The sequence below is a fragment of the Pristis pectinata genome, chromosome 19, assembly GCF_009764475.1.
Source record: "Pristis pectinata isolate sPriPec2 chromosome 19, sPriPec2.1.pri, whole genome shotgun sequence".
Classification (NCBI taxonomy): Eukaryota; Metazoa; Chordata; class Chondrichthyes; order Rhinopristiformes; family Pristidae; genus Pristis; species Pristis pectinata.
In genome coordinates this window covers 27,835,457-27,862,464 of record NC_067423.1, presented here as the reverse complement: position 1 = coordinate 27,862,464, position 27,008 = coordinate 27,835,457, and the positions used below count along the sequence as shown (strand labels likewise).

Genomic DNA, 27,008 nt, shown 5'->3' with positions numbered 1-27,008 from the left:
TTACGTTCTAGAAAGAAACAAACAGAGCCCCAAGGACTTCCTGATGGGGGAATGGAAGTGTATGGGAACTGGACATCCATGGTAAAGATGAGCCAGAAAATTGGAAGTTGTTAAAATGGTAGAGGGTGCAAGGTGTCCTGGACGTTGGTAGGAAGGGACAGAACAAAGGTTAAGGTATGGAGGGGTATGTTCAGCGGGGCAACAGCAGGCAAAAACAAGTGGCCGATCAGGGCAATCCTGTTTGCAAATCTTGAGTAGGAGATGGAAAGGAGCGGTATGGGGAATTCAGGTTGGAGGCTGTGGAGGAGAGAGAGCTCCTGAAGTGATAAGATGTGTGATGGTGTAGGAGACAGTAGCCTGATGATCACTGGTAAGGTCATGATCCAGGCATGAGGAGGTGTCAGAGTTCAGCCATCTAGGCCCTGTAAGGTAGATAGAGGTCAGTCTGCCAGACGACAACGGTCCTTGTCTGTAAGTTTGAAGAGGTTGGGATTGGTGCAGTGAGAGCAGAGAGCTGCTCGCTTGGAGGCAAAGTTTGAGTGTATGAAGGGAGTGGAGAAGTCAAGGTGGTTGAGTTCTGTCTCGCCTCCATCCAGGAACCTAAACAGCCCTTCCAGGTGAGACAGATTCACACGTACTTCCTCTAACCTCATCTACTGCATTCGGTGTTCTGGAAATTGCCTCTACATTGACGAGACCAAGCACAGACTTGACCACTGATTTGCCGAGCACCTGTGCTCTGTCCACAATGGCCATCTAGAGCTTCCTGTTGCAAGCCATTTTAATTCCCCTCCCCATACCCACACTAACCTATCGATCTTCTGCCTCTCCAGTTCCAGGATGAGGCCATATGCAAACTAGAAGAAAAGCACCTCATATTCCACTGGGTTGTCTTCAGCCCAATGGCATGAACATTGAATTCTTCAATTTCAAGCACCATGCTTCCCTTCTGTCCCTCCCTCTCCCCTTCTCTCTGATCAACCCCGGTCCACTCTCACCCTTCTTTCCAACCACCATCCCCACATCATGCAGATTCTTTCCCCTCCCCCACCTACTCTATCTGCCCATCACCTACAAACGCTCCTCCTGGGTCCTATACCCTCCCACCACTGTTTCCATCTCCTCCCCACTTCTTTGTTTGGTTCCACTCTTCACCCTCCTTGTGTATCAGATTCCATAATCTGGAGCCCTTTTATTATCTCTGCTCATCACCTCCCAATCTCTCACTATTACCTCTGCGAGCTGATCATCTGCCAGTCAACTCTCCCCTCACCTGGATTTATCTATCGCTCGTCAGTTCTTGACCCACTGCTCCCGTTCACCTCTTTATACTGGACGTCTGCCCTCTATTTCTCATCCTAGGCGAAGGGTCTTGACCCGAAACGCTGACAGCCTATTTTCCACCACGGCTGCTGCCTGGCCCATTGAGTTCCTCCAGCATCTTGTTTGTTGCTCCAAAATGTAATTATTTAATCACTAAAGAAACTGAATACAAAAGTTGGAGATCTTGCCTCCATGCTGAAGGGCACTGGCAAAACCACATTTGGAGTATCGCATACATACTGGACTCCATATTTAAGGATGGATTTTGGTGTGTTGGAAGCTTGGGTTGGCTAATTGGAGAACATTTGACAGGCTAGTTTGTAACCACTGAAGTTTAGGAGAGTGAAGGTATGACTAAAATATTGAAGGCACTGTGGAATTATGACAGGGAGAGGATATTTCAACACTAAGTGGTACCCAAGGTCAAACTATTAGCTACAAAACTGTTTATATCTTAGCCACCTTACTGGTGAAAGTTTACACTAGGACATTAGCTTATTTTAAGAGCAAGCTCCAAATTCTTGATCACTCCATCTGAATTGAAGACTTTCAGTAGTATACTTGAAGAGATTTGGAATGCTACCCAGAGTTTCTGTTGCAGAATTACTGAACTCCTACAGAAGTTTGTGGGCGTTATCTCAAGGTCAGCAGACCTTTTCAATTCATAAATCAGATCTTTTGGTTCCCTGATTACTTGGAAAGTCTTTTGAATCTGATTCTAATGACATCCTTCACCAAGATGCAGCTGCATTTAACCACAAAAATTGTTTTCAAAAAAAAAAGGACAAAATGCAAGTCTTTAAAAAAAATTTCTGAACAAATTTAAGAGGATGCCATGGTGTATATACTCAGCACACATCCAACTATCTCCTGTCTACCATACCATCAATCCATTGGTATTGGTTTATTATTGTCACTTGTATTGAAAGACAGTGAAGCACTTATCTTCCATACCATTTGTACAGGTCAATTCATTACACAGTGCATTGAGGTAGTACAGGGTAAAAACAATAACAGAATACAATGTGTCACGGCTACAGCAGAAGGGCAGTACAGGTAGACAATAAGGTGTGAGGTCAAGAGGCCATCTCATCGTGCAAGGGAACAATTCAGTAGTCTTACAAACAGTGAATAGAATCTGTCCTTGAGCCTGGTGATGTGTGCTTTCAGACATCTGGATCTTCTGGCTGATGGGAGAGGGGAGAAGAGAATGAGCTGGGTGGGTGAGGTCTTTGATTATGCTGGCTGCTTCAAGGCAAAAAGAGAGGGATAGACAGAATCCATGGAGGGGAGGCTAGTTTCTGTGATGTGCTGGGCAGAGCAGTTACCATACTAAGTTGTGATGCATCCAGATAGGATGCTTTCTATTGGTGCATCGATGAAAGTTGGTGAGTGTCAAAGGGGACATGCCAAATTTCTTTAGATTCCTGTGGAAATAGAGGCGCTGGTGAGCTTTCTTGGCTGTGGTGTCTACATCATTGGGCCAGGGCAGGCTGCTGGTGATGTTCATGCCCAGGAACTTGAAGCTCTGTCTCAGTACCATTGACATAGACAGGTGCATGCACACCAAACTTTCCTGCATCCTCACCACAAAATTCAGTGTCAGAAGTTTGCAAAGGAAGATCTAAACAAGCCTGATGCATTTTGGAAACAAGTCCTGTGGACTGATGAAGTTAAAATAGAACTTTTTGGCCACAATGAGTAAAGGTATGCTTGGAGAAAAAAGGGTGCAGAATTTCATGAAAAGAACACCTTTCCAACTGTTAAGCACGGGGGTGGATCGATCATGCTTTGGGCTTTTGTTGCAGCCAGTGGCACGGGGAACATTTCACTGGTAGAGGGAAGAATGAATTCAACCAGCAAATTCTGGAAACAAATCACACTGTCTGTTTAAAAAAAAAAAGCTGAAGATGAAAAGAGGATGGCTTCTAGAACAGGATAACGATCCTAAACACACCTCAAAATCCACAATGGACTACCTCAAGAGGCACAAGCTGAAGGTTTTGTCGTGGCCCTCGCAGTCCCCCGACCTAAACGTCATTGAAAATCTGTGGATAGACCTCAAAAGAGCAGTGCATGCAAGATGGCCCAAGAATCTCACAGAACTAGAAAGCTTTTGGAAGGAAGAATGGGCGAAAATCCCCCAAACAAGAATTGAAAGACTACAATTGAAAGAATTATAGCTGGCTACAGAAAGCGTTTACAAGCTGTGATACTTGCCAAAGGGGGTGTTACTAAGCACTGACCATGCAAGGTGCCCAAACTTTTGCTTCGGGCCCTTTTTTGTTATTTTGAAACTGTAAAAGATGGAAATAAAAAAGTAATCTTGCTTAAAATATTAAAGAAATGTGTCATCTTTAACTGTATGCCTTTTGGAAATCAGGTGATCTTTTACTTGCTTAGCTATTCACAGTAACAGAAATTTTGACCAGGTGTGCCCAAATTTTTGCATGCCACTGTAGCTAAAACGTTTATTCTCTCTGGATGCCCTTGTCTTTTATTCTCCAGGATTTCCAGTTTATTCCTTTTAGAGGAAAACTTTATTCTGTGCTTTTCATCATTCCCTTCCCCAACCAACCATCTAAATCTTATTGTTTACCCCACCCCTTGGCACCACAGTATTCCTCAAATTAAATGTTGATAAATTTCCATGCAAAGCTCTAAAGAACCAATTGTACTCAGTTTGTCTATTTGAATTGGTTGAGTTGTTGAGCTTAGGTGGTGCTATCTGATGTTAAGTATTAATTGAATGAACTGCAACTTTTGTGTGTTCATAGAATGGTAACACCTTTTGGTATTTTAATGTCCATTCCCAATTTCCCCTGAACCAGAGGCAGTTCAGGTTCAAATACATGGGTCTGAAATCATTGGCCGGGCTGAATAAGGATGGCAGATTTCTTTCCCTGATGAACCAGATGGATTTTTGCAACAATCCATTAAGTTTCAGGGTTGCCATTATTGAAACTGTTCTGCTTTTTTTTGATTAGCCAAGCTCAAAATCACTAACTGCAGTGGTAGGATTTGTACTTGTGTATCAGGATTAATGCTACAGGAACCATCATACTCCTAAGCTAGTGAAAGCAATTTTTTTTTAAAACAAATACCTTCTAATTTAGAAAAATTCTGAAGATGTAATTCAATTATCTAGATAGACACCAGCTTCTGAGTTTTCCTGTCATATTTTCCAAAGGTTAAATGTTCTCAATAAAAAGCAATATTAGTTGTTTTAGGCTCCTGACAAATGTTAAGGCAACCTTTCAGCTGCTGAATAGAATTTAGAGCTGTGCAGCCTTTGTAATGAGTTTTAAAAGTGTGTGATGAATAATTGTGTACAGAAAATACTGTAAATGCCTTTAAAAGGCACCTTCAAGATGTCAACATTAAAACCTCTTGCATGAAGGGTATAATAGATGAATATTCTGTGTGCATTGCCTCTTCAAGTTTCCAGCCTGCATTGTTTAAATGATGAATTCTACTAATACATCATGATGTATTGCAATTTACATAGGTGCAGCTGTGAATTTTGATGCAGCAATTAAGAAGCACCTTATGGTTAGGTGTTTGGGAGCAGTGATAAAGAAGGCAGGCTGGTTTTGGGTGTCATCAGTCAGCAGAGAAATCTGTTTTATCAAAAGAAGACAGCATGTTGATAAATCATGTTTAGTCCTAAAGGGTAAAAAAGTGGGATAGTTAACTTTATCTACTCTGGTCCTTTAAAACAATCAGCAGCTGAGTTAAACATGTGATTATGACACTCTCACTTCCATCCCCTGATAGGTTTTTAACATGTTTGAAACTTGATTCCTTTTGGAAATTAGATAAGTTATTCCTAATTAGCTTATCTCAATTTTAAAATGTGAATAACTATTATTCATATTAACTGTATGCCTAAGACAATTGGTAATGCTTCTTCTGAAGGACACATACTTTCTTTGCTGCATTCTGTATACTTGGATGCCATATCATTTTCTCTCTTCCCCTTCCCTAATCCCTTTCTGGAAAAAAGATCCTGATTATGAAATGTCTGTATTGCTGATACACATTCAATGTCTGAACAAGCATTCAAACAATTCGGTATGGTATCTTTCTAAAACAAAAACCTCAATTCTTTGGTTTATTGGTTAGATGCAATGTATTTTGTCATGTTAAGTAATTGCATTTAGTATGTATTCCAGTTTTAATCTGGTTTGATTCTAACAGATGTTTCGTCTGGTCTAGGAAGGAGAAAATAAATTGGAAATTCTTGGTGTTATGTGAAGATCCATGCTACTGATTGCAGTTGTGTGGATCTTGAATGTAGGCAAAATGGCATTTGTCTGTAGGACTTGATTTTTAAATTACTTGCAAATAATGTTTATGGAAATTCGCAAAAAATTGTGGCTATTTTCGTGTTGCTTCAGAACGATTGCATTAGTAGAATATAGAACAATACAGCACATGAACAGGCCCTTCGGCCCATGATGCCTGTGCTGAGCATGATGCCAAATTAAACTAATCCCTTCTGCTTGCACATAATGCATATCCCTCCATTCTCTGCATATTCATGTGCCTATCTAAAAGCCTCTTGAATGCCACTGTCACGTCTGTTTCCACTACCACCCCTGGCAGCACATTCTAAGCACCTACCACTCTGTTTATATGTTTTTAAAAAAAACACAACTTGCCCCACACATCCTCTTTTAAACTTTACCCCTCTCACTTTAAAGCTTTGCCCTTGAGTATCCAACATTTCTATCCTGGGGGGAAAAAATTCTGGCTGTCTACCCTATCCATGCCACTCATAATTTTGTGAACTTGGGTCTCTCCTCTGCTTTCGCTCCAGAGAAAACAATCCAAGTTTGTCCAACCTTTAGGAGAGGAGGATCATCAGGAGAGAAGATGGCTAACTTGAGGTTCCTTGAAATAGATTGCAAACACATTTTCTTTGTGCACCTTTTAAATTTTATCTGTTCTTGATGTTCAAATGGAGGTCACCTGCTGAAAAAAGTTTTGGATTCTGTTGATATACCTGCTGTTTGCTCATGGAGTTTACTTCAAAGAGAGAAAATATCTCTTTTAAAATGCATGATAGAGGTACAAGCAGGTTATTTAAATTGTCCTGTGCTCTTAACTCATCAGCAAAATTATGCATGGAACAATGTTTATTATTACTTTTGAATATACAATGCTTGAAGAAAAGTTAATGATTTTCTGATAAACTGAGATGAGTCATGAAAGCACACAATGTATATATCATAAAATAGTGGAATGTTAAAGGAAGTTTTCCTATGTGACATTAAGTTTGGAAATTCAACCTCAAGATCTTGCGAACAAGTTGAACAGTTCCACACATTTGAGTTCCTGGAGAAGAACCTTGAACACAATACAATTATTCTTCATTTCAAAACGATGGAAATAAGGAAGAATACACCTTTTAAAAAGAGAGTTTAGTGTATTGATTGCAATAATGAAATAAGGCAATATGTAGAAAATGCTTTTTGACTGGTATTGGAGATGAGCCAAGAGACTCTCTCAGATAACCAGCTTTTTGTTGTATTCTTCCATGAATTGCTATATGTGGCAACAATATTGTAAAATGCAGATGTATTAGAGGTAACAATTTCAGAGAAACAGTTAATGAAATATACTTTATTGAAGGGGTAATAATATGAAGACTTTCTGTAATGCTCTATTTTCAAATGTCATTTTAAGTTTACACAGACATTGTGGTGAAGAATGCTAAGTTTATGTGGCAGGAATAAGAATGGAGCTACAGAATATAAGCAGTGGTAACTACTGTTAGCTTTAAATGGAATAAAGAAAATTAAAACACAAATGTTTTAAAACACTAACCATTAAAATCTTATGGATTTGAGAACTTGGAAGTAGTGCTAAGATAAGGGGTTGGCCCTTTAGGACTGAGATGAGATGTAATTTCTTTATGCAGTGGATATACACTTTTAATAAGCTACCACAGAAGCTGATGGGTGGTGGATGTTGTCACTGAGTGCATTCAAGATGCTCTGTTCTGAGCTCTATCATGGGAACAGTTTACCAAGTAAACTGAGAAAAAGATTTAGGAATATTCTAAAAGCTTGATAAAATGTAACATCCCCACAGATGCCAGGGAATCCCTGACCACTCAAAATGGAGAAGGAACATTGGGTATGGCTTGAAGAACCTGAAGTCCATGCGTCAAGAGTACACAAAGGCCAGTGTAGCAGCAATAGGAGCACACCACCTTGTGTACCTCCCACCTGCCTGCCCCATCAAGCACTACCTGCCCTAGCTGTGGACCCCACACTGGCTTCGTCAGTTACCTTGGAACCCATAGAACCAAAGTGGAAGCAAGTCATCCTCTTCTGAAAGACTAAGATGATAACAGCAATAAAAGATCATTTAGATTTCTGAACACCCAAGGGAATTGGAGGATATGAGATACAGTGACAAAGTCATCCACATTGGTAGAAAAAAATAACTATGGAAGATCTGTTAAATAGTTAGAGATTGGAAGGTGTTAGTGTTCAGAGGGTCTTGAATGTCCATGTACAAAGTTGTTAAGGTTCATCAACCAAAACTATCTTGGTTTTGATTGTAATATGATTTGAGTACATTTTGCTCCATTTGATATGGAGCCTAATTGAGAAGGCAGTGGAATATCGAAAAGTTTAAAAACTGCAGATACTGTGAATCTGAAATAGAAACAGTTTGCTGGAGATGCTCAACAGGTGAGCAGTATCTATGGAGTAAACCCTTTCAGGTTTATAATCTTTCATCTCCTGAGTATCTCCATTGTTCTTTATTTCTGAATATCGCATGCAGGTCTGGTCTCCCTACCCAAGGAATGTTAGACTTGCAATTGAGGGAGTGCAGCAAAGGTTCATCAGATTGGTTTCTGGGAGGGCTGGTTTGTCAAACGATGGTTTAAGCAGATGAGGCCTGTTCCCTGTTGGGTTTGGAAGAATGGCAGGTGGTCACATTGTAAGAACACTTAATAGGGTAGATGCAGGATTGATGTTTTTCCTGGCTGGGGTGTTTCAGACCAGGGGTCACAGCCTTGAAATAAGGGATTACTTATTCGGGATGTAAATGAAAAGCAGTTCCAAAAAGCAGTTTGTGTACATTTGGAATACATTATGTGGAGAGACCATATCTACACAAATAAGAACAGAAGATGAAGATACTTGGGGCTGTGTTAATTCAGCGGTTGCTTGCATTCAAGGTAGAGATCACCTGTATCTCCTCCATTTTCCACACTTCTCTCACTCTGCCTCCCCCCAGAGAGAACGGATAGTTGCTTTGCCACTAGACTTTTACCCCATCATCCTCTACACCCAACACATCATTCTTCACCATTTCTGCCAGTTACAAAGTGATCCCACCACCTGTCACATCTTCCCCTCCCCACCCAGTTCTGCTTTCTGCAGGGACCACGCTCCCTGTGACTCCCTAATTTGCTTATCCTTACCCCCCCACTCCTAGGCACTTTACCCTGCAACTGTCGGAGGTGTAACACCTGTCCCTACATCTTCTCGCTCACCTCCATCCAGGGACCTAAACAGCCCTTTCAAGTGAGGCAGAAATTCACATGCACCTCCTTCAACCTCATCTTTTGTATTCCTCATGTGGCCCCCTCTGCATCTGTGAGACCAAGTGCAGACTAAGCCAAGATTTTCAGAAGATATGGTGTTTGTAGAAAGTAGTGCGAACATAAGATCACTCCTAATCTCACTGAATGGCAGAACAGGCACAAGAGGCCAAGTGGCCTACTCCTTTTGTTAGGGGATTTGAATATTAGAATCGACCATCATCATTCTGGATGAGTGAGTGGGCTTGTATGGGTGCATATCTTGCTCCTGCTATTTTGTAAGTTCTTCTGTTCATATCAGTATATGTTACAGCTTTGCATCCTTGCATGGATTTCGCTTTGGTATTGATATTGTGCAGCTTGCAGAAGGGCAAGGTAAGTTTGATAATATCAGGATTTCACATTTTACAATGATTGTGTGGATGTCAGACACATGCCTACCCCTCTCATTTGCAGCCATTCTTCTTCATTCAAATAAATAGATTTTCTGGACTTGGATGTTGGACAAATCTAACCTGGCACAGGTGCAGTGGACGGTATTCCTAATGCAAGGGCTGGAAAATCTGTGGAAATTTGCACTTTTCTCCTGGACTCCCTGAATTTGTGTAGCTGTGGTGTTGAGTGCACAGAACTGCTGGTATTGTGGCTGGCTGCAAACTTTGAACTTTGAAGACCAATCCTAATCAGTTTCATTTTTTAATAGGTATTTTGTAAACTTCCAAATGTGTACAAGTTAAGTTGTGTTGTGAAAATATTTAAGTGCAACATCCAGGAATCACCAGATGTAAATATATTTCAATGTTATATTTTACAATTATTCCAAAGGCATACAGGTTAGGAGCTGTGGGCATGCTTATGTTGGTACTGGAAAAGTGGCGACACTTGCGGGCTGCCCCCAGCACATTCTCAGTAATGCAAAAGATACATTTCACTGTGTTTTGATGTACATGTGACAAATAAATAAATATCTTAAATATACTTCAATGCTTTGCTGTTTTTTAGGGTTACTTGCCTGCAAATGTAGAAAGAAGAGAAAGTACACTACAACGGAAACGGGCAGAGTATTTTGCTTTCATTGAACAGTATTATGATTCCAGAAATGATGAACATCATCAAGACACATATAGACAGGTATTTGTGTTTGAATTAATGCATATTTTATTGCATTTCATTTCTTACTGCAATACACATTCTGTGGTGAAGTGCTAACTTTCAGTATTAAACCACTTTTTTTAAAAACGGTTTTGTTTGGGAGAGAAATTTGGCATTCCATTGGAAAGTGCTCAAAATGCAGGAAACATTGGATTGAGAGTGATGGTGATTGAGCTTTGGTAATGTGTTGGGGGTAGCCAGCATAGCATTGGGTGAGAGAGTTGAAATCGTTGTTGATCCTTGAGTTAAACGTAATTAGGAGCTTTAGCAGCAGATGGGCTTATGGAGGTGCAGGTTTAGATTTTTATGATTGAAGTCAGAAGTTTGGCTTTGGGTCAAATCAAATGCAAAGTTTGCTAACATTCTGGTTCAGCTTGCACTCTGTCAGTAATTTTGTAAAGTTGATGTTAGATTTCCACTTTGAATGGAGTGAAGTAGGTTGAGAATGCATAAACTATTCTTGCACTTTCTGGTCTCTGGGCCATGTGTAGAAAAGCTTGGGTTTTTCATAGAAACTAATGCTTGATGTGCTAAATATGGGAGGCAATCATTGAAGATTTACTCTGCCTTGTATGGTTCGGTAGTGCATTCTATCATTGCAGTGCTTCTTTCGAAGAAATTGTTATGTCAGAACTATAATGATCAAGGAAGCTTGCCATCATACTGAATGTACTCATCTCAAAACTGATGCTGTTGCTTATAATTTCAAGTTTAAAGTAGTGTTATTAATTGTGAATTAAGGAGGCCACATTTGGTTGACTTTGTTTACTTATTCTGGTAAAAATATTATAAACAGAAGGATGACCACAATTTTACAGGTTGTATTACACTGTTAAACTGAGCAAAATGTTGTCTCAGAATTACTTGGGCCGACACAGATGGTAGTTTATTCCTAAAAATTGTCCTCTCGAGTCAGCCTTCTAAAAGAAGCATGAACCAGAATTGCAGAAATTTAATTCCCTGTTTTAGGCAATAGAGAAGATTGACATTGTAAACTGGTTTAAAAATGATTTGTTTATTATGCAGTTTAGGTACAGAAAATGGAAAAGTATTTTAGACAACTTTTTTCCCTAATATGACTGTTTGTCTGAACCATCAGATTGCCATTGATATTCCCCGTATGACTCCTGAGAGCTTAATACTGCAACCGAAAGTACGAGAGGTAAGATTTTATGAATTGAAGTAATTTCTCTCTTCCTCTTCCATCAGTTGTGAAACTAAAACTGTAATGGATGGCTATACAGTTCGATTTTTGCAGTTTGTCATCTGACCAAATGTGATACTTGATTCTTGCAATGAATTAAGGAATCTCAAGGATACACAGCACTGTTTGTTCTGCTTTAACGCATTGCCTGATTGCAACATCTGCACCAGTTTAACATATATATAACAATGAAATGTGATTTGAGAGTCATCCATTAAATTTCTACTTGGCTGCATATTAATGCTTGATTTGAATGAGCATATTGATATTTTATATGTCTTTCATTATTTTCCCTCTCCTATTGCAAATGTCTCTATTGATCAGGCCATGGGTGAGAGGACAGGCAAAAGAATTGCATCAATGCTTCTGCCATCACAAACCTAATTGGCTTTTAGAAATCCTGGCAGTAGTGCTGGAAATCTATAGAGACGAATTGTAACTTTGAATCAGCAACTTCCATTTCATCAAAGGTGTGTCATTTAGTTCCATTTCACCAATCATAATTTTGGATTTCTGTAGTCGTCCACAACTTGATAGTTCTGATTTGTTAATATTCCCTCAAATCCAAGTTGCAGTAATGGTACAGCTATACCAATTAAAATTAAACCTCTTTTTTTCTGTTTTGACTTTTTTTTATGTTACATAAAACATTGAATAGTACAGCACAGGAACAGGCCCTTCTGCCCATGATGTCTGTGCCAACCATGATGCCGGTTTAAACATCTCATCTGCCTGCACATGGTCTACATCCCACCATCCCCTGCCTGTTCGTGTGCCTGTCTAAATGCCTCTGCCACCTCCCAAGGCAGCACAATCCAGGCACCTACCACTCTTTTTCTTTTTGAGAAAGAAATAGCTTGCCTCACAAATCTCATTTTAAACTTTACCCTCCTCGTCTTAAATCTATGCCCTCTTGTATTTGACATTTCCACCCTGAGGAAAAACTATCTACCCTTTCTATGCCTCTCATAATTGCACATACTTTTATCAGGTCACTCCTTGGCCTCCGAGGCTCCAGAGAAAACAATCGAAGTTGCCCCACTTCTCCATGCAGCAAATACTCTAATCCAGGCAACTTCATTGCGAACCTCTCTTGCACCCTCTCCAAAGCCTCCACATCCTTCTTGTAATGCAGCAACTGGAGCTGCATGCAATTTTCCAAAGGTTGGCCTGACCAAAGTTTTAAATAGCTGCAATGTGACTTCCTGACTTTTCTACTCACTGCCCCAACTGATGAAGGCAAGCATGCCGTACCCTGCCTTTATCATAAAATCCACTTGTGTTGCCACTTTCGGGGGTCTATGGACATGAACCCCAAGATCCAACTGTACATCATTGCTCCTAAAAGTACTGCCATTTACTGTATACTTTCCTCTTGCATTTGACCTCCCAAATTGTAACACGTTACACTTGTCTGGATCAAAGTCTGTCTGCCATTTCTCCACCTATATTTCAAAGTGATCTTTGTATCCTTTGACAAGCTTCCTCACTCTCCACAATTCTGCCAATTTTTGTCATCTGCAAACTTGCAAATCAACCCACCTATATTGGGTCCAACAGAGGTCCTAGCAGTTGATCCATGTGGAACAGCTCTGGTCACAGGCCTCCAGTCAGAGTAACACCCCTCAACACCTACCCTCTGTCTTCTATGGCTAAGCCAATTTTGAATCCAATCTACCTAGTCACCGTGGATTTTGCGTGCCTTAATCTTCTATACCAACCTACTATAAGGGACCTTGTTGAAAGCTTTAGTGAAGTCCGTGTATATATTATCCACTGCTCTACCCTTGTCAATCATATTCATCGGCTCTTCCAAAAAAAAACTCAACCGAGTTTGTAAGACGTGACCAACCCTGCATGAAGCCATGCTGACTATCCCTAATAAGTCTATATTTTTCCAGATGGGAGTAGATCTGATCCTTAAGAATCTTCAATGATTTCCCTACCATTGACGTAAGGTTCACCAGTCTATAATTTCCTGGTTTTTTAAAGGAATAATGTTGGCTATTCTGCAATCCTCTGGGACTTTGCCTGTGGCTAATGAGAATACAAAGATCTGTGTCAAGGTCCCGGCAGTCTCCTCTCTTGCCTCTCTCAATCACCTGAGGTAGATCATTAGGCCCTTTGGACTTATCTACCTTCAAAAGACCCAACACCACCACCACCTTGACATCAACAGAATATTAATTTTTAATCTTAAATTGCTGCTCATTGTTTGAATTCTAGATTATGTTCATTTATGGCTGTTAAGAGACATTAGGAAGAAAGAAAATAATTATGGCCAACTGTGCTAATGAACAGAATGAAAGAATGATTTTGGCTTTTCTTGAAGGGGAAGTTTTCACAGAAGGCTATTGGTGCAATTTTGAATTTTTGGATCGCCTTATGCTTGTGTTGCATCCTTTGATAAAAGATTGACTGAAGTTTAGTCAGAAACAGTTATTGCATTTTGCCCTTGCATTACTCTGGAATGGAGGAAGCAGCACTTGACCTACATGGAGTGCATTTTAGCAGCTGGAGGTGCTTATAGTTATCTGAAGGTTGATAGAATCTTGAGTCTGTAGAAATTGAAGGACAATCTCTTGATATACAAGAAGGTCCTGGGGGGTTGGGTGGTGGTTGGGGAGTATGATGGTGCTGGAGTCAGGAAAAGCTACTTTGCAGGAGATTGCATTTTCTGCAACCAACCTCTAAATGCTGATGAATGAAGATGCAGCTTTAGGGATGGAGGTTTGCTTTCTAATACCCCTGACTTGCAATAATAACTGAGTGTTGGGAAGAAAAAAATTTGTCACCTTGTTTTAATTATGGAGGAAAAAAGCTGCTTGCTATCACTTTTACCTTGCATCCCAATGACTTTCTCAAGTTGCCTCAAATATTGTTTCATAACTATAGACCCACTTTGAACTTGCATGCCACACCGGCAAGTGGTAGGATAAGTTGTCTCGGCCAATAACCCAGTCTTACTTGTTTGAACTGTAATTCAGTTGTTTAGGCCAGACTGGACATGGTCAGATTACTGCCACTGTATCAACTCCAAATAGATTTAATAAGTGAGTCTACGCTGTGTTTGAGATATTGTTGGTGTCTTGCAGTTCAACTTTTGTAGAAAATTAGCGTTGGCAGTGGAAAGATGCTGGGTGCTGTAGACCATTAATGCTGTTGAGATGAAGTTTTGAGTTATCTTTGCTCAGTTCTGGATGCAGATGATGCCAAACAAAGAAATGTGAAGACTGGATTAAACATGTGCCCGGGAAAGTAAATGTGTGCTACTATAGTTATCTGCTTGCAATTATCCCATCTGTGATTATGAGAAGGAAAACAACATATTGTGATGCTATATTCACCTAAAATAGAGCAGAAGCATAAAAAAAATCCAATTGAATTTCAATGATGATTCATCTGCTCCTTTTTGTTTTTTGCTCAATTCCTTAATTTCAATATATTTAGATTGCCCTGATCCATTGAAATGGGTCTCACAATTACTAAAGTTCACTTGTATTCAGGATATGTCTGCCGATCTTATCTCAACATTTACTAAATGTACTTTAAACCTTGAGATAAAATTAATGTTTTGTTTGCAAAAAAAATATGTATCTGAAAGTTTGGACTTGTGCTATAAATAAGAAACAGGAAAAGTGGATGATTCTCAAGACTATTGTCATTATTTCTGTTTCTTTGAAAAGCAAGTGTGAAAATTATAGTAAAACATTTGCTTTTTTGGAGTGCTGGTATTCTTGATTCATCCTGCTCTGCAAGTATGGCAAGCTTGGACAAACTGGGATTCATATAGTTACTTTTGCTGCAAAATGTACTTGAGGAGTGGTTAACCTTGAATTTTGACTTGAGACTTGAATATTCCTGAATAAATGGCACTGCTGTCTTCAGCTGAGAATCCTTTGCTTTGAGCCCCAGCTAAATGCTAGCAACCTCCTTGACTGGCTGCACCATCAATAATAATTTGGCCTCTGCTGCTGTCTTCTTTCTATATCCACAGATTCACATTGATATTGCAAGAACTAATCCTCTTATTCCTCTCTTTCAACAAGCTTCTGTGCAAAAGGTGAGAAAATTAATAGATGATTAGCCAGTGGTGCTTGAATGGTGGAATGCAAAATATTTTAACTGAACCTCTGCACCTTCCCCTCATTTCCCCCTCCCCCACTCCCAAAACCTATTTGCAATATAATCTATATGGTTTTAGGTACTGACATTTTGATATCTGCATGATTATTTTGTGACTGTTTATGCACTGTATTACAAGGGAAAACTGAATCTTGTTAACCAAGCCACGCAAGGTACCACTGTTAGCTGGAGAACAGTAGATTTTTCACCTTCTCATGCACCACTGGTCCATCAAGCTGCCTGCTGCACATAACAATTTCAGTGTATTGGAAAATTAATTCAAATAAGCATTTTATGTCAAGTCAAAGAGTTGATGCATTATTTCTAACCAGCATTTGATTTGTTTAGATTCAAGCTGATGATTTTGTTTCTTGCACTGGGCTATTTTGATATTAACACCGAAACTAGGCGATTTTACAATTTTTGTCTTTCCTTTTATTATAACCTTGTAGTCATCTTTAATATGATTAGTGATATGTAGGTAGATCTTATAGAATGGAATACAAAGCAGTGATAATAGAACACTTGTTCTTGCATTTGCCTAGGAGTTTAAAAAGTTTTTCAAATATCCCCAAGTTTCTTTAGCATGTGATGCCTTCAACTTCCTTTATAAATGCATGATTTTAAAATTTAAAAAATGATACCATAGCTAATCAGCTCTGTTGATAGTATAATCCACACCCTGCTGTACCCAAGGATTGGATCAGTCTGTCTTTCACAATGCAGTAAGCTAATTAGAATGAATTATTAGGAAATACATTTGTATTCCAGCAAAATTTCAGAGGTAACCAGAATAGTGCTCTAATTAATTGTCATTCTGCACTGAACAAAGCATCATTTCAAGTGAGCTTGTCTCTTGAGTCAAAGGAATGATTCCAAATTGAAGTAATTAAATGAACTTTATATGGAGATGTACAATTGTCAGGTTGTTTGCCCTGTTTAAAAGTATTGCATTTGAAGTCTCCTCATATCTAGGTCTTTGCCTTCCATTTGTCATGATACTCCTGCAGCTATTGATATGCTCAAATACTCTTTCTCATCTGTCTTTGATGCTCTTTTCCTCTTAAAGACCTTTGTTCGCTTCCACTTTGGTTGATTTGCTGTTGATATGGCTTTGTTTTTTTATTTCCAAGGGGCATTTGACCATATCTATTATGCAGTTAATTATCTTTCAGCAGATCTGGCTAACTATGCAAAGCAAAACGGAGGTATATTGTACCTTTTTCTCCCCCACCCAAATCGTCCACGACCAGCCATGATTGCCCTGAAGTGCAAAGATCACCCATAGCTGCTTTTCTCAACCCTAATCATTCTGGTTCCTATGACAGATGTCAGTTGAATGAGCCGAGTGGTACCATTATCGACAGACTATTTATGGCAAATGCTGAGAACCAACATGAGGGGGTAAAGCTACTTGCTGCATCCGTATCACTTGGCTAGTTATGGATGTGGTTGTTCCCAATGATATTAAGAGTGACCAATCTTTGTGGAAGCAAAGTACCGTCCTTGCACTTCCAAAGCATAGTATGGCAATGCCATGATGCTAAATACATTAGATTCAGCACATCTTTCAGAAACTGAGCTGCTGGACATCATGGTGATTGATACTGGAATGGATTCCACAAGAATCTGTCATCCTGTGTCTCTAAGTCTTGTACTCTATTATTAACTGTGATGTAATATAGAATCTCAAAGTGTGTTAGGTGCAGCACCTGGAATTCTTGCAACTGAGATGACAAACTGACAATAATTCTAGACAGGATCATATGCATGCTAATACACAAATACAGTTTACTTTAAAGAAGTGTGAATTATGCCACACTGATAGACCAGATCAGAGCTTTGTAGACCTGTGACATTCAGTTACGGGTATTGGTGGAAAAATGACCAGTTGGGAGCTTCACAAATTGTCAGATCTATATTTGCCTCCTCCTGTATTTCTGTATTATCTGTTAGGTTCATGCCATGAAATATGAAAGAGAAATGATGAACTTCCATTTTAAAAAAAAAAGTGACTTCCATGCAGGAAAATGCACCAGGATCGTTCACAAGAGCTTTACCAGATAGAATTTGACAAGGGCAGCCTAGTGGCCCAGCTTTTGGAACCGCTCTCTCACAGTGCCAGAGACCTGGGTGCTGTTTGTGTAAAGTTTGAAAGTTTGCCCTGTAACCACTTTAATTTCTGCCCACACCCCAAAGGTGTGCAGGTTGGGTCAGTTTATAGGCCACTAAAAATTGCCTCAAGTGTGTAGATGAGTGGGAGAATCTGGGGGGAATTGATAAGAATGTGGGAAGAATAAAAAAAGGGATTAATGCAAATGAGTATTTGATGGTCAGTATTGTTGGATTAGGGTCCAGATTGTTGTTTAGACTGGTTTTTCCTTGTAGTTTTAGCTTTCTTTATGCTTGCTTTTTATGTTTGTATAATCACCTGTTTGTCTTTAGACCTGTTAACTTGTAGTATATTTGGTTTGATATTTCTGTTGTTTCTTTGTCTGCAAAGCTGAAGTTTGAATCAGTCACTGCTCACAGGTTTCTTATCTGGGACCGGTCCAACCCATTTTGCAGTATAAAAGGCGAGCATGTGGTCGTGTTCCTTGGTTACAATAACTTCACGTTACTGTTGTGTTGCTGGCTGGAACAGGCTGACCCTGTCTGACCTGTAATACGATGAACACCTAAAAGTCCCCCCAACCCCTGCAAAGTCTAGTCAAAACTCCCACAAGCCTAAGATCCCACAACCCTGAGCCCCCTCAAACCCTAGCAACACCCCATAAACTCTAAACACCACCTCCACCCCACCGACATTCCCACACATTCATAATTCACAACCATCTCCACCCCTTCCCCTAACCCAAAGATCCCACAACACTGATCCCCACAAACCCCTGCCAACATCCCCAAACCCAACCCTCACCCCTCACCTCACACACATTACTACAATACCTGGGACCCCTATTCCACTCTATTAAGATATGGAATAAAGAATAAGGCACAGATCCCAATAAAGGAATGGATCCACTGGAATGGATCAAGTCCAACCTCTTCTGGAGACTCCATATCAACAAGTGCAATAACTTTATACAGTCAAATATATTTCATTATCAAATGAAAAAGCTTTGATCATATAGTTTGTGGAAGAATGGATTTTGGAGAGGAATTTCTGAATTAACTGTGTGGTTGCACACACACACACACACACACACACACACACACACACACACACACACACACACACACACACGTACAAGCAATGTTCTGCAAATCTGGACTCTGCAAATGAGCTTTGCAGAATGAGCTTAAAGTTATACATGTCATTTCATAATCTCAGCAAAGATTTTTTTTAAATACAGACAACAAACTATCCTTGAAGTGCAATCACCCTTACTACATTGACCAAGTTTTACATTTTCAGTCACATTTAATCTTTCGACAAATGTTTTGATCCCAATTTTCTAAAACAAAATACAAATCAATTCCAGCGTCTACATGTGCACAATAAATGTGGAAATCAGAAAGTTACTGTCAAATTACATGATAAATTAGACATGTACATCACTGATGGATTTCAATGCTAAGTTTTTGTATGGCCATGATGTTGCAGGACTTGGTCACTGATTCCCCACTAAATCGAAGAAAATTAGTGCTGGTGAATACATGGGCAAGAGATTGTTTGTTTTTTATATATGTACAAATAGCACAGCAAATTCACAAGTATTACCAAACTACCCCATTGGTACTAAGAATTTAAGTTCTACTGATAAAGAGCCTCATTTTCAGCACATGCATTTCTTCTGTCTCTCATCTCCACTTTCCCTTTCACCAACTGCACCGTTATTAATTTTACAACTAGAGTTGATGTGCCGACCTATTAGCTTACTCTATGATCAATTTAACCATTCCCTCCCACATACCTCTCCATTTTTCAATCACCCAAGTGCCTATCTTAAGAGTCTCTTATATTGATCCTAATGTATCTGCCTCTACCAACACCCCTGGCAGTGTGTTCCATGCACCCACCACTCTGTGCAGTAAAAAAAAACTTACCTCTGATATCCACCCTGTATTTTCCTCCAATCACCTAAAAATTATGCCCCCTCGTGTTAGCCATTTCCGCCCTGGGAAAAAGTCTCTGGCTGTCCACTTGATCTATGCCTCTTATCATCTTGTACACCTCTATCAGATCACCTCTCACCCTCCTCTGCTCCAAAGAGAAAAGCCCTAGCTCACTCAACCTATCCTCAGAAGACATTGCTGTCCAATCCAGGTAGTATCCTGGTAAATCTCCTCTGCACCCTTTCCAAAGCTTCCACATCCTTCCTATAGTGAGACAACCAGAACTGAACACAATATTTTAAGTGTGGTCTAACCAGGGTTTTATAGAGCTGCAACATTGCCTCGTGGCTCTTGAACTCAATCCCCTGACGAATGAAGGTCAACACACCATACACCTTCTTAACAACCCTATTAACTTGAGTGGCAACTTTCAGGGATCTATGGACTTGGACCCCAAGATCCATCTGTTCCTCCACACTGTTAAGAATCCTGCCATTAACCCTGTATTCTGCCTTCAAATTCAACCTTCCAAAGTGAATCACTTCACATTTTTCCGGGTTGAACTCCATCTGCCACTTCTCAGCCCAGCTTTGCATCCTATCAATGTCCCATCATAACCCTCAACAACGTTCTACACTATCCACAACATCACCAACCTTCATGTCATTTGCAAACTTACTAACCCACCCTTCCACTTCCTCATCCAAGTCATTTATAAAAATCAAAGAGCAGGGGTCCCAGAACAGATCCCTGAGGAACACCACTGGTCACTAATCTCCAGGCACAATACACTCCATCTGCAACCACCCTCTGCCTTCTATGGGCAAGCCAATTCCAAATCCACACAGCCAAGTTGTCCTGGATCCCATGCTTCCTGACTTTCTGAATAAGCCTTCCATGAGGAACCTTATTAAATGCCCTACTGAAGTCCATATACACCACATCCTCTGCTCTACACTCAATGTGTTTTGTCACATCCTCAGAGTTCAATTAGGCTCATGAGGCATGACCTGCCCCTCATAAAGCTATGCTGACTATCCCTAATCGGACTATCCTTCTCCAAATGCTCATAAATCCTGTCCCTAAGGATCTTATCCAATAATTTGTCCACCACTGAAGTAAGACTCACTGGTCTATAATTCCCAGGGTTATTCCTACTCTCTTGAACAAGGTAGTAATATTTGCCACCCTCCAATCTGGTACTACTGTGGCCAGTAAGGACACAAAGATGATCACCAAGGGCTCTGAAATCTTTTCCCTCACTTCCCGTAGTATCCTGGGATATCTCCCATCTGGCCCCGGGGATTTATCTACCTGAATGTTTTTCAGAAGTTCCAGCACATCCTCCTCCTTAACATCAACATGTTCTTGCTTATCAGCCTGTTTTATGCTGTCCTCACAAATGTCAAGATCTCTCTCACGGGTGAATACTGAAGCAAAGAATTCATTAAGGACCTCCACTACCTCCTCTATCCCTAATTGGTCCTACCTTCACTCTCGTCATCCTCCCATTCTTCACATACGAGTAGAATGCCTTGGGGTTTTCCTTAATCCTATTCTTAAACTCTTTCCAGGTTATCTTGTAACTCTCTAGAATCCTGTCTGATCCTTGCTTCCTCAACCTTAAGTAAGCTTCTTTCTCCCTCTTCACTAGATATTCCATATCTCTTGCCAACCATGGTTCCTTCACCCTACCATCCTTTTCCTGCCTCCATGGGACAAACTTATCCAGAACCCCCTTCAAATGATCTCTAAGCAACCTCCACATTTCCATTGTGCATCTCCCCGAGTACATCTGCTCCCAATTTACACTCCCAAGTTCCTGCCTAATAGCATCATAATCCCCCCCTCCCCCAATTAAAGACTTTGCCATACCGTCTGCTCCTACCCCTCTCCAAGGCAAGGGTAAAGGTCAGGGAGTTGTGGTCACTGTCTCCGAAATGCTCACCCAACAAGAGTTCTGGCACCTGGACTTGAGATTCTCAATACTTTTGCAAAAGCTGCTTTACTTTGAGCAGTCAGAAGCCAGGTTCCCAAGGCTTAGTAGGTATGTTGCATTTCTTTCAATTTGGCCTTCACGCACAACTTTGAATCTTTCTCTCTTTTAACCTGGCAATCTCCTCGAAATAGATTTCAAAACAGTGTCCATTTTGAGTCTGGTGTTGGGCATGCAAGCAAAGCCCATCCAATGTAACTTGGGCCTTAATACAAGAGATTTTGGCCTGGGAGAGGACACTGCTGTTGGTTCACTTATCCTTCCAGTGAATTTGAAGGATTTTGCAGAGACAGCATAAATGATATCTTTCCAGAATCTTGAAGGTGTAATGCAACCTTCTGAAACAGATAAAAGAGCAAGGATTATTGCTGCCCAGCAAACAAAATTATATGCCAGATCTCATAATGAACCAGGATTTTCACAAAGCATTATTATATAAAAGGCATAGGTTGGTAGAGGACTTTTGCTTTGCAGTTAAACCAGGAAATAATTTAAAAGGTGGCAGTGTTTGGACTGTTGATATTGCCATGAGGTCCTTTGCTCCTTTCTCTGACAAAGGATTGTTATTTGTGCTAAACCACATTCAGAGCATAGTCAGAAGATCCTCAGTGGAGTTGGCTCCTCCTTCCTTGTGGATCGCATCTTAGCAGAAGATTGCATTCTTTTCGACCCTGAATCATTGGCTTCTCTTGCTTTGGGATGAGAACCAGGAATTTTTTTTTTTTTGGAAAACTGAAGTCATCCATGATTTCATCTGAAACTTCCAGGGTTGGAGCATATGGAATGACGATCATAGTACTTTGATTCCAATAAAGAGCAAGCAGAAAAGTCATGAAGCATTTACTAATTCTACAGAGGGAGTCACTGAGATGCTGGACTTGGTCATTCCTGCTGAAAAAACTCACTCAACAGTGACTATGTTCCATCTCTGTGCATCTCTAGAAAGTGGTTTACCCACTGACTTTCTTCTAAACTGGCCATCATGTGCTCATTGCATCTTTTTCAGGGTGGCAACAACAATGTCAAAGCTTTTGAGTTCCTGGTCTATGACAGAGAGTAGCATGAAGGTTTGACATTGCTGGGAGGGTCCAGATATTTCTAGTCCAAAACTATAAAGGAGTTAAAGTTCCTGTGCATGGTTTCTTTTTTACATTAGGTAGTTCTTGCATATTGACTACCATATAGACTTGACAGAACAAGGTCTTGAGCAAGTAGCAAGGAGGACCAAGATAGAAGATCAGGCTCTACTGCTTGATACTAATGCTTCGCACTCACTTAGTGGGTTCCAAGGTGATGGATAAGTCTGATGTGGGAACTACATATGGGACGAGGGGATGGATGGGCAGGTGGGTAGTTGGTGAAATGGTGCACTGCTTCTGCCACTTGTGTGGGGTTTTGGTGTACTCATGACGCACAGATACATTGTTCTCAATACCATCTCAAGTGCTACTTATCAACTTTGAGTAGTCATGGGCCAGGGATTCCCAGAAATTAATGGGGAACTTTCTCCACCTTGTAATCTCCTCCTGTGATAGAACTCAGAATAGAGCTTGTTTCAGAAGTTTGGTGTTAGACATGCAAATTATATGGCACATGCAAAGATGCCAACCAGCAGGGACACATTTGATCTCTCATACATATAGACACACAAACGAGTTCGGGCACAGGAGATCGTGCCCACTACCTCATTCTTCATTTCTCATCAACTTACCAGCATGAATGCTACATTCCCATGTCTGGCTTCCAGTCACCAGCCCCAGTTGCAAACTGTGCCATGACCCAGCACCCACCTGTGACTAGTGAACATGAATGCATTAAAGCAAGAAAAAAAAAATGGTGTATGGAGCTCAACATTTGATGGGTCTGTGTTCGTTTCCAATTAAATTCAAAGATGGGCACCAAGCTGGAATCAGTGCACGGCTTCATGTGATGCAGGGACAGAAAGAATTACAAATTGGAAAAGGGTACTTAAAAACATATGTGAGCATTTTAAAACTGAGTTTTTGAGATAATTAGAGCCAATATATGCCAGGAAGGGTGAACAAAATTTGTACGATCTCAAATATACCAAGGTTAGAGTAATGGAGGCAAGCCAGGAATACAGTGGATTTGTCAAATTTATACTAGTCCTGAATACATCAGTTCACAATGAAGGTTTCAGCAGATAAGCTGAGGCAGGGCAGAATAGAGCAATATGACAGAGTCAGAAAGAGACAATCTTTGTGAAAACATAGTTGTACAGTCTGAAGGTTGTGAAGAGTCAGACATTCACCTGGAAGGATTGGATCAGTTGCTAGGAAACATTCTGTATAAAGACAGACAATGGTCTTCCCAATGTTTATTTGGTGTGTTTCAGTAAGTAGTGAGACAACTTAGAGCCAGTGAAGGGCTCAAGAGAGATGCATATGCAAATACACAGTTCACTCATATAAACACCATCACGCCACTTATCGTGGGCATATACTATTTCGCCTTAGGCAAGTAGAAAATGGATTTTTTCTATATTAATTTAGTAATGTTCAATATTTTAGCCTGTTCCAAATTGGTAAACTTACCAAGAGTCTATAGTAATTGTGAATCCATTTCCATGTTTCAAAGCAAGCTTTACCTTTTCAACAAATCCCTTTTCATTTGGAAAGGAATATATACAAAATTGCACATAAACCAAGTGCAAAAAACTCACTAAGCATGTTTGTTATTGCAGTCAATGATAAGTGGTACAAACTGCATGTCTACTAAGTACACAAGGTTATGCACCTTAATGAGATGCAAAACTCTCAACATTACCAAAATAGTAGTATAGATAAAATCTGCCAAATGGCAACTTTTAAAATAGCAATAATGACAAAAGGTTTGAACTATTTGTTTGATTTAAAGGATTTAAACAATTTAAATAAATCCTGCTTAAGCAGTGAGGGCTGTGTACTTCTCACATTTGCTGTTTTAATTTAAGATTTTAGTCAGGTTCCTGTCATACTTAAACTTAGAGCTCACACAGTGAACAAACTACTACTGCAGAATTATATTGGCTCATGAATAAATTACAAAGATAAATTATGTTCCAGCAAGAAACATTTTGTATTAATCTCATTATTTCACTCACATAGATTTATTGTTTCAAACAGTGGTTATTTATCTTGCACCACCTGGGAAACTCAGAATGCAGAGATGTAGATTCAATCTGAAACTTTACAAACCATTTAACTCTTTCCATACTAAGAATTCTAACAAATCTTCAATAGATAATGATGAGGCAAGGTCAGCTTTCATTTTAAGCATTTACTTAAAATTAGCTATTCACTCTGCTGATGTGTTTTCATATGACTCTTTTGGCTCTGAGACATCAATGGCATATGGGTTTTATTTGATCACATGGTCACTGTAAACTTAATTTTGTATCAGAAGTTTAAATCTATTATCTGGATTTAGACCTACATCACAAATAGACTGGAGAATTGCAAATGTTGCAAAATTATTTGCAAAAGAGGCCATGGTATATGCCCCAAAACCATGTTAGTCAGCAATAATATTGATAGTAGGGAAATTTTGGAAACATTAAACTGGGTACTTCGAAAAATCCAAGAAATTAAAATAGTTCAATGATTTTTTTAAAATATAAAGATGTCATTTTTATTCATTTAGAAGATTCTCGAATCATTGGCAAGACCTGCATTTTTCCCACAGTGAACTGAGAGGCGCACTTCAACATTGACCATTTCAGAATCAACCTCATTAATGGGTCTGGAATCAAATACAAGGCAGACCAGACAAGGACAGCAGATTTCTTTCCCGATAGCACGTTATTGCAGTCGCTGATGTGTAGAGATGCAGTCTGCACCACTTAAGTGAACCCCAATCCAGCCATCTCATGGCCATCGTGACTGACGCCTTTTTATTTCAGAGTTATTTAATTACTTGTACACAAATTCCCCAACTTCCATGATAGCTGTTGAATTCATGTAGCTGGATCAATGGTTCTCCAAATGCTAATCCACAAACTTAACCAGAATGCTGCTGCACTCTTCTTTTATAAAATAGTGTAGGCAGTGGCGAAAGGCAGTGTGGTTGATCTTCTGAATATAGAATTTCAAAAGTCATTTGATAAAATGCCACATAATAGACGTCAGCAAAATTACTGCAGCATGAGACATGGAAACAAAATTAGTTTGAGACCAACAGCAGCAATGGAAGAAAATGCCTAGCAGCAATTCCCAGGTGTTTGCATTGAGGCTACTAACCTTTCTGATAAATATGATGAATACCAAGACATGGACATGCCAAGCACATGACCAAATTTTGCAGACTATATGAAACTTGGAAATGTGGTACCCAGTGAATAACAGACTCAAGGACCTCCAGACTAATGAAATAAGGAAAAGTGTGAAATATTCATTTTGGAGAAAAAGTGAGGGAATTATAAACTAAATGACACAGTTTTGAAAGGGGTGCATGATGGTCAAATGTACAAAAGTCTTTGAAAGCTGCAGAACAAGTTTAGGTGACAACACAGGAAGGACAAAAGCAAACAAGTACTTGTGACATCCTGTGAGATGCTAGTTTAGCTTAAAGTTGGCAACAATGCTTTAGTTTAAGTGTGCAGAGAAAATTAACTGAAAAGATGCCAGGGACAAATGTATTCCTTTACTTCAAGGAACAAGACCAACTCGGTTGTACTCCAAAGAGGGAAAGAAAAGCCAAGGGGAACAGCAAGAGGTTCAAATCACAATAAAAGAGGGAATGTTTTCAATGCAAAATTTGATAATCTGAGGATAAAGGCAACTCACAAAAAAAAGTAACATGAGGTAAAAGTATATGATGTCATACATTATGATCAGAAATGCACTGTCAAAAATTGATGATGGAAGCAGATTTAGTCATTTTCAAGAGGAAACAAAATAAACATTGTGGAGAAATGGCTTGTTGCCACAACTTACTGCAATTGTTTTCTCTTCTGTGGTGAACACCCCAACCCCATTCATGTAGGATGTTAACCAACTACAGCTAAAAGAAACAGAAACAGTGAACTTGCTGCATGCAGGCATGGGCTACCTCATTTGCTGAGGAGTTGTGATGGAATTGAACATTGTGCAATCATTAACGAGCATCCTGACTTCTGACCTGATTATGGAAGGTACCTGATGATCAATGTGATCAAGGTATCAATGTGATACCTTGCTGCCAACCAATCTTGCTAGCACTAAAACAAATAACCACTGTGCCTATGAAATCTTAAATCAAATTCTATCACTGTCATTTTCTCACTTTTTTTCTCTTCTCTCTTTCTATTCCTCTTTCTTTTTCCTCTCTTTCTTCCCTCTTCACTCTTTATTTCTTCAGATTTGACACTGAATTAAATATTCTACAATATATGCTGTTCAGACTGCTGGCAAATAATAATTCGACTCATTAGTTTAGGATATATGCCCCTGCTTCTCTGGAATATGCTTTTTCTTGGATATTTGGCTGCTAGGAACATAAAAAGCAGAACACTATAAACAGTGCTTAAGTGAGTGAATGCCTCATGCTATTAGTTTTCTACTCAGCAAGTTCCAGCTCAGTGTTGGTCACTTGTTGACTTTTGAAGC

At 39.7% G+C, this 27,008-nt stretch overlaps 1 protein-coding gene across 5 annotated transcripts in view; it reads left to right on the top strand.

The window, feature by feature from the left end:
- tbc1d22a (TBC1 domain family, member 22a) overlaps positions 1-27,008 on the top strand; it is a 243,135-nt gene that overhangs the window by 41,513 nt on the left and 174,614 nt on the right. For 3 of the 5 annotated variants that reach the window (XM_052034181.1, XM_052034180.1, XM_052034184.1), the window contains 3 exons: positions 9,893-10,021; positions 11,142-11,204; positions 15,244-15,309. In XM_052034181.1, coding sequence (XP_051890141.1) covers positions 9,893-10,021; positions 11,142-11,204; positions 15,244-15,309 — 258 coding nt within the window. The remainder of the gene's footprint in view (positions 1-9,892; positions 10,022-11,141; positions 11,205-15,243; positions 15,310-27,008) is intronic. The other 2 variants (XM_052034185.1, XM_052034183.1) reach the window with 1 other exon arrangement.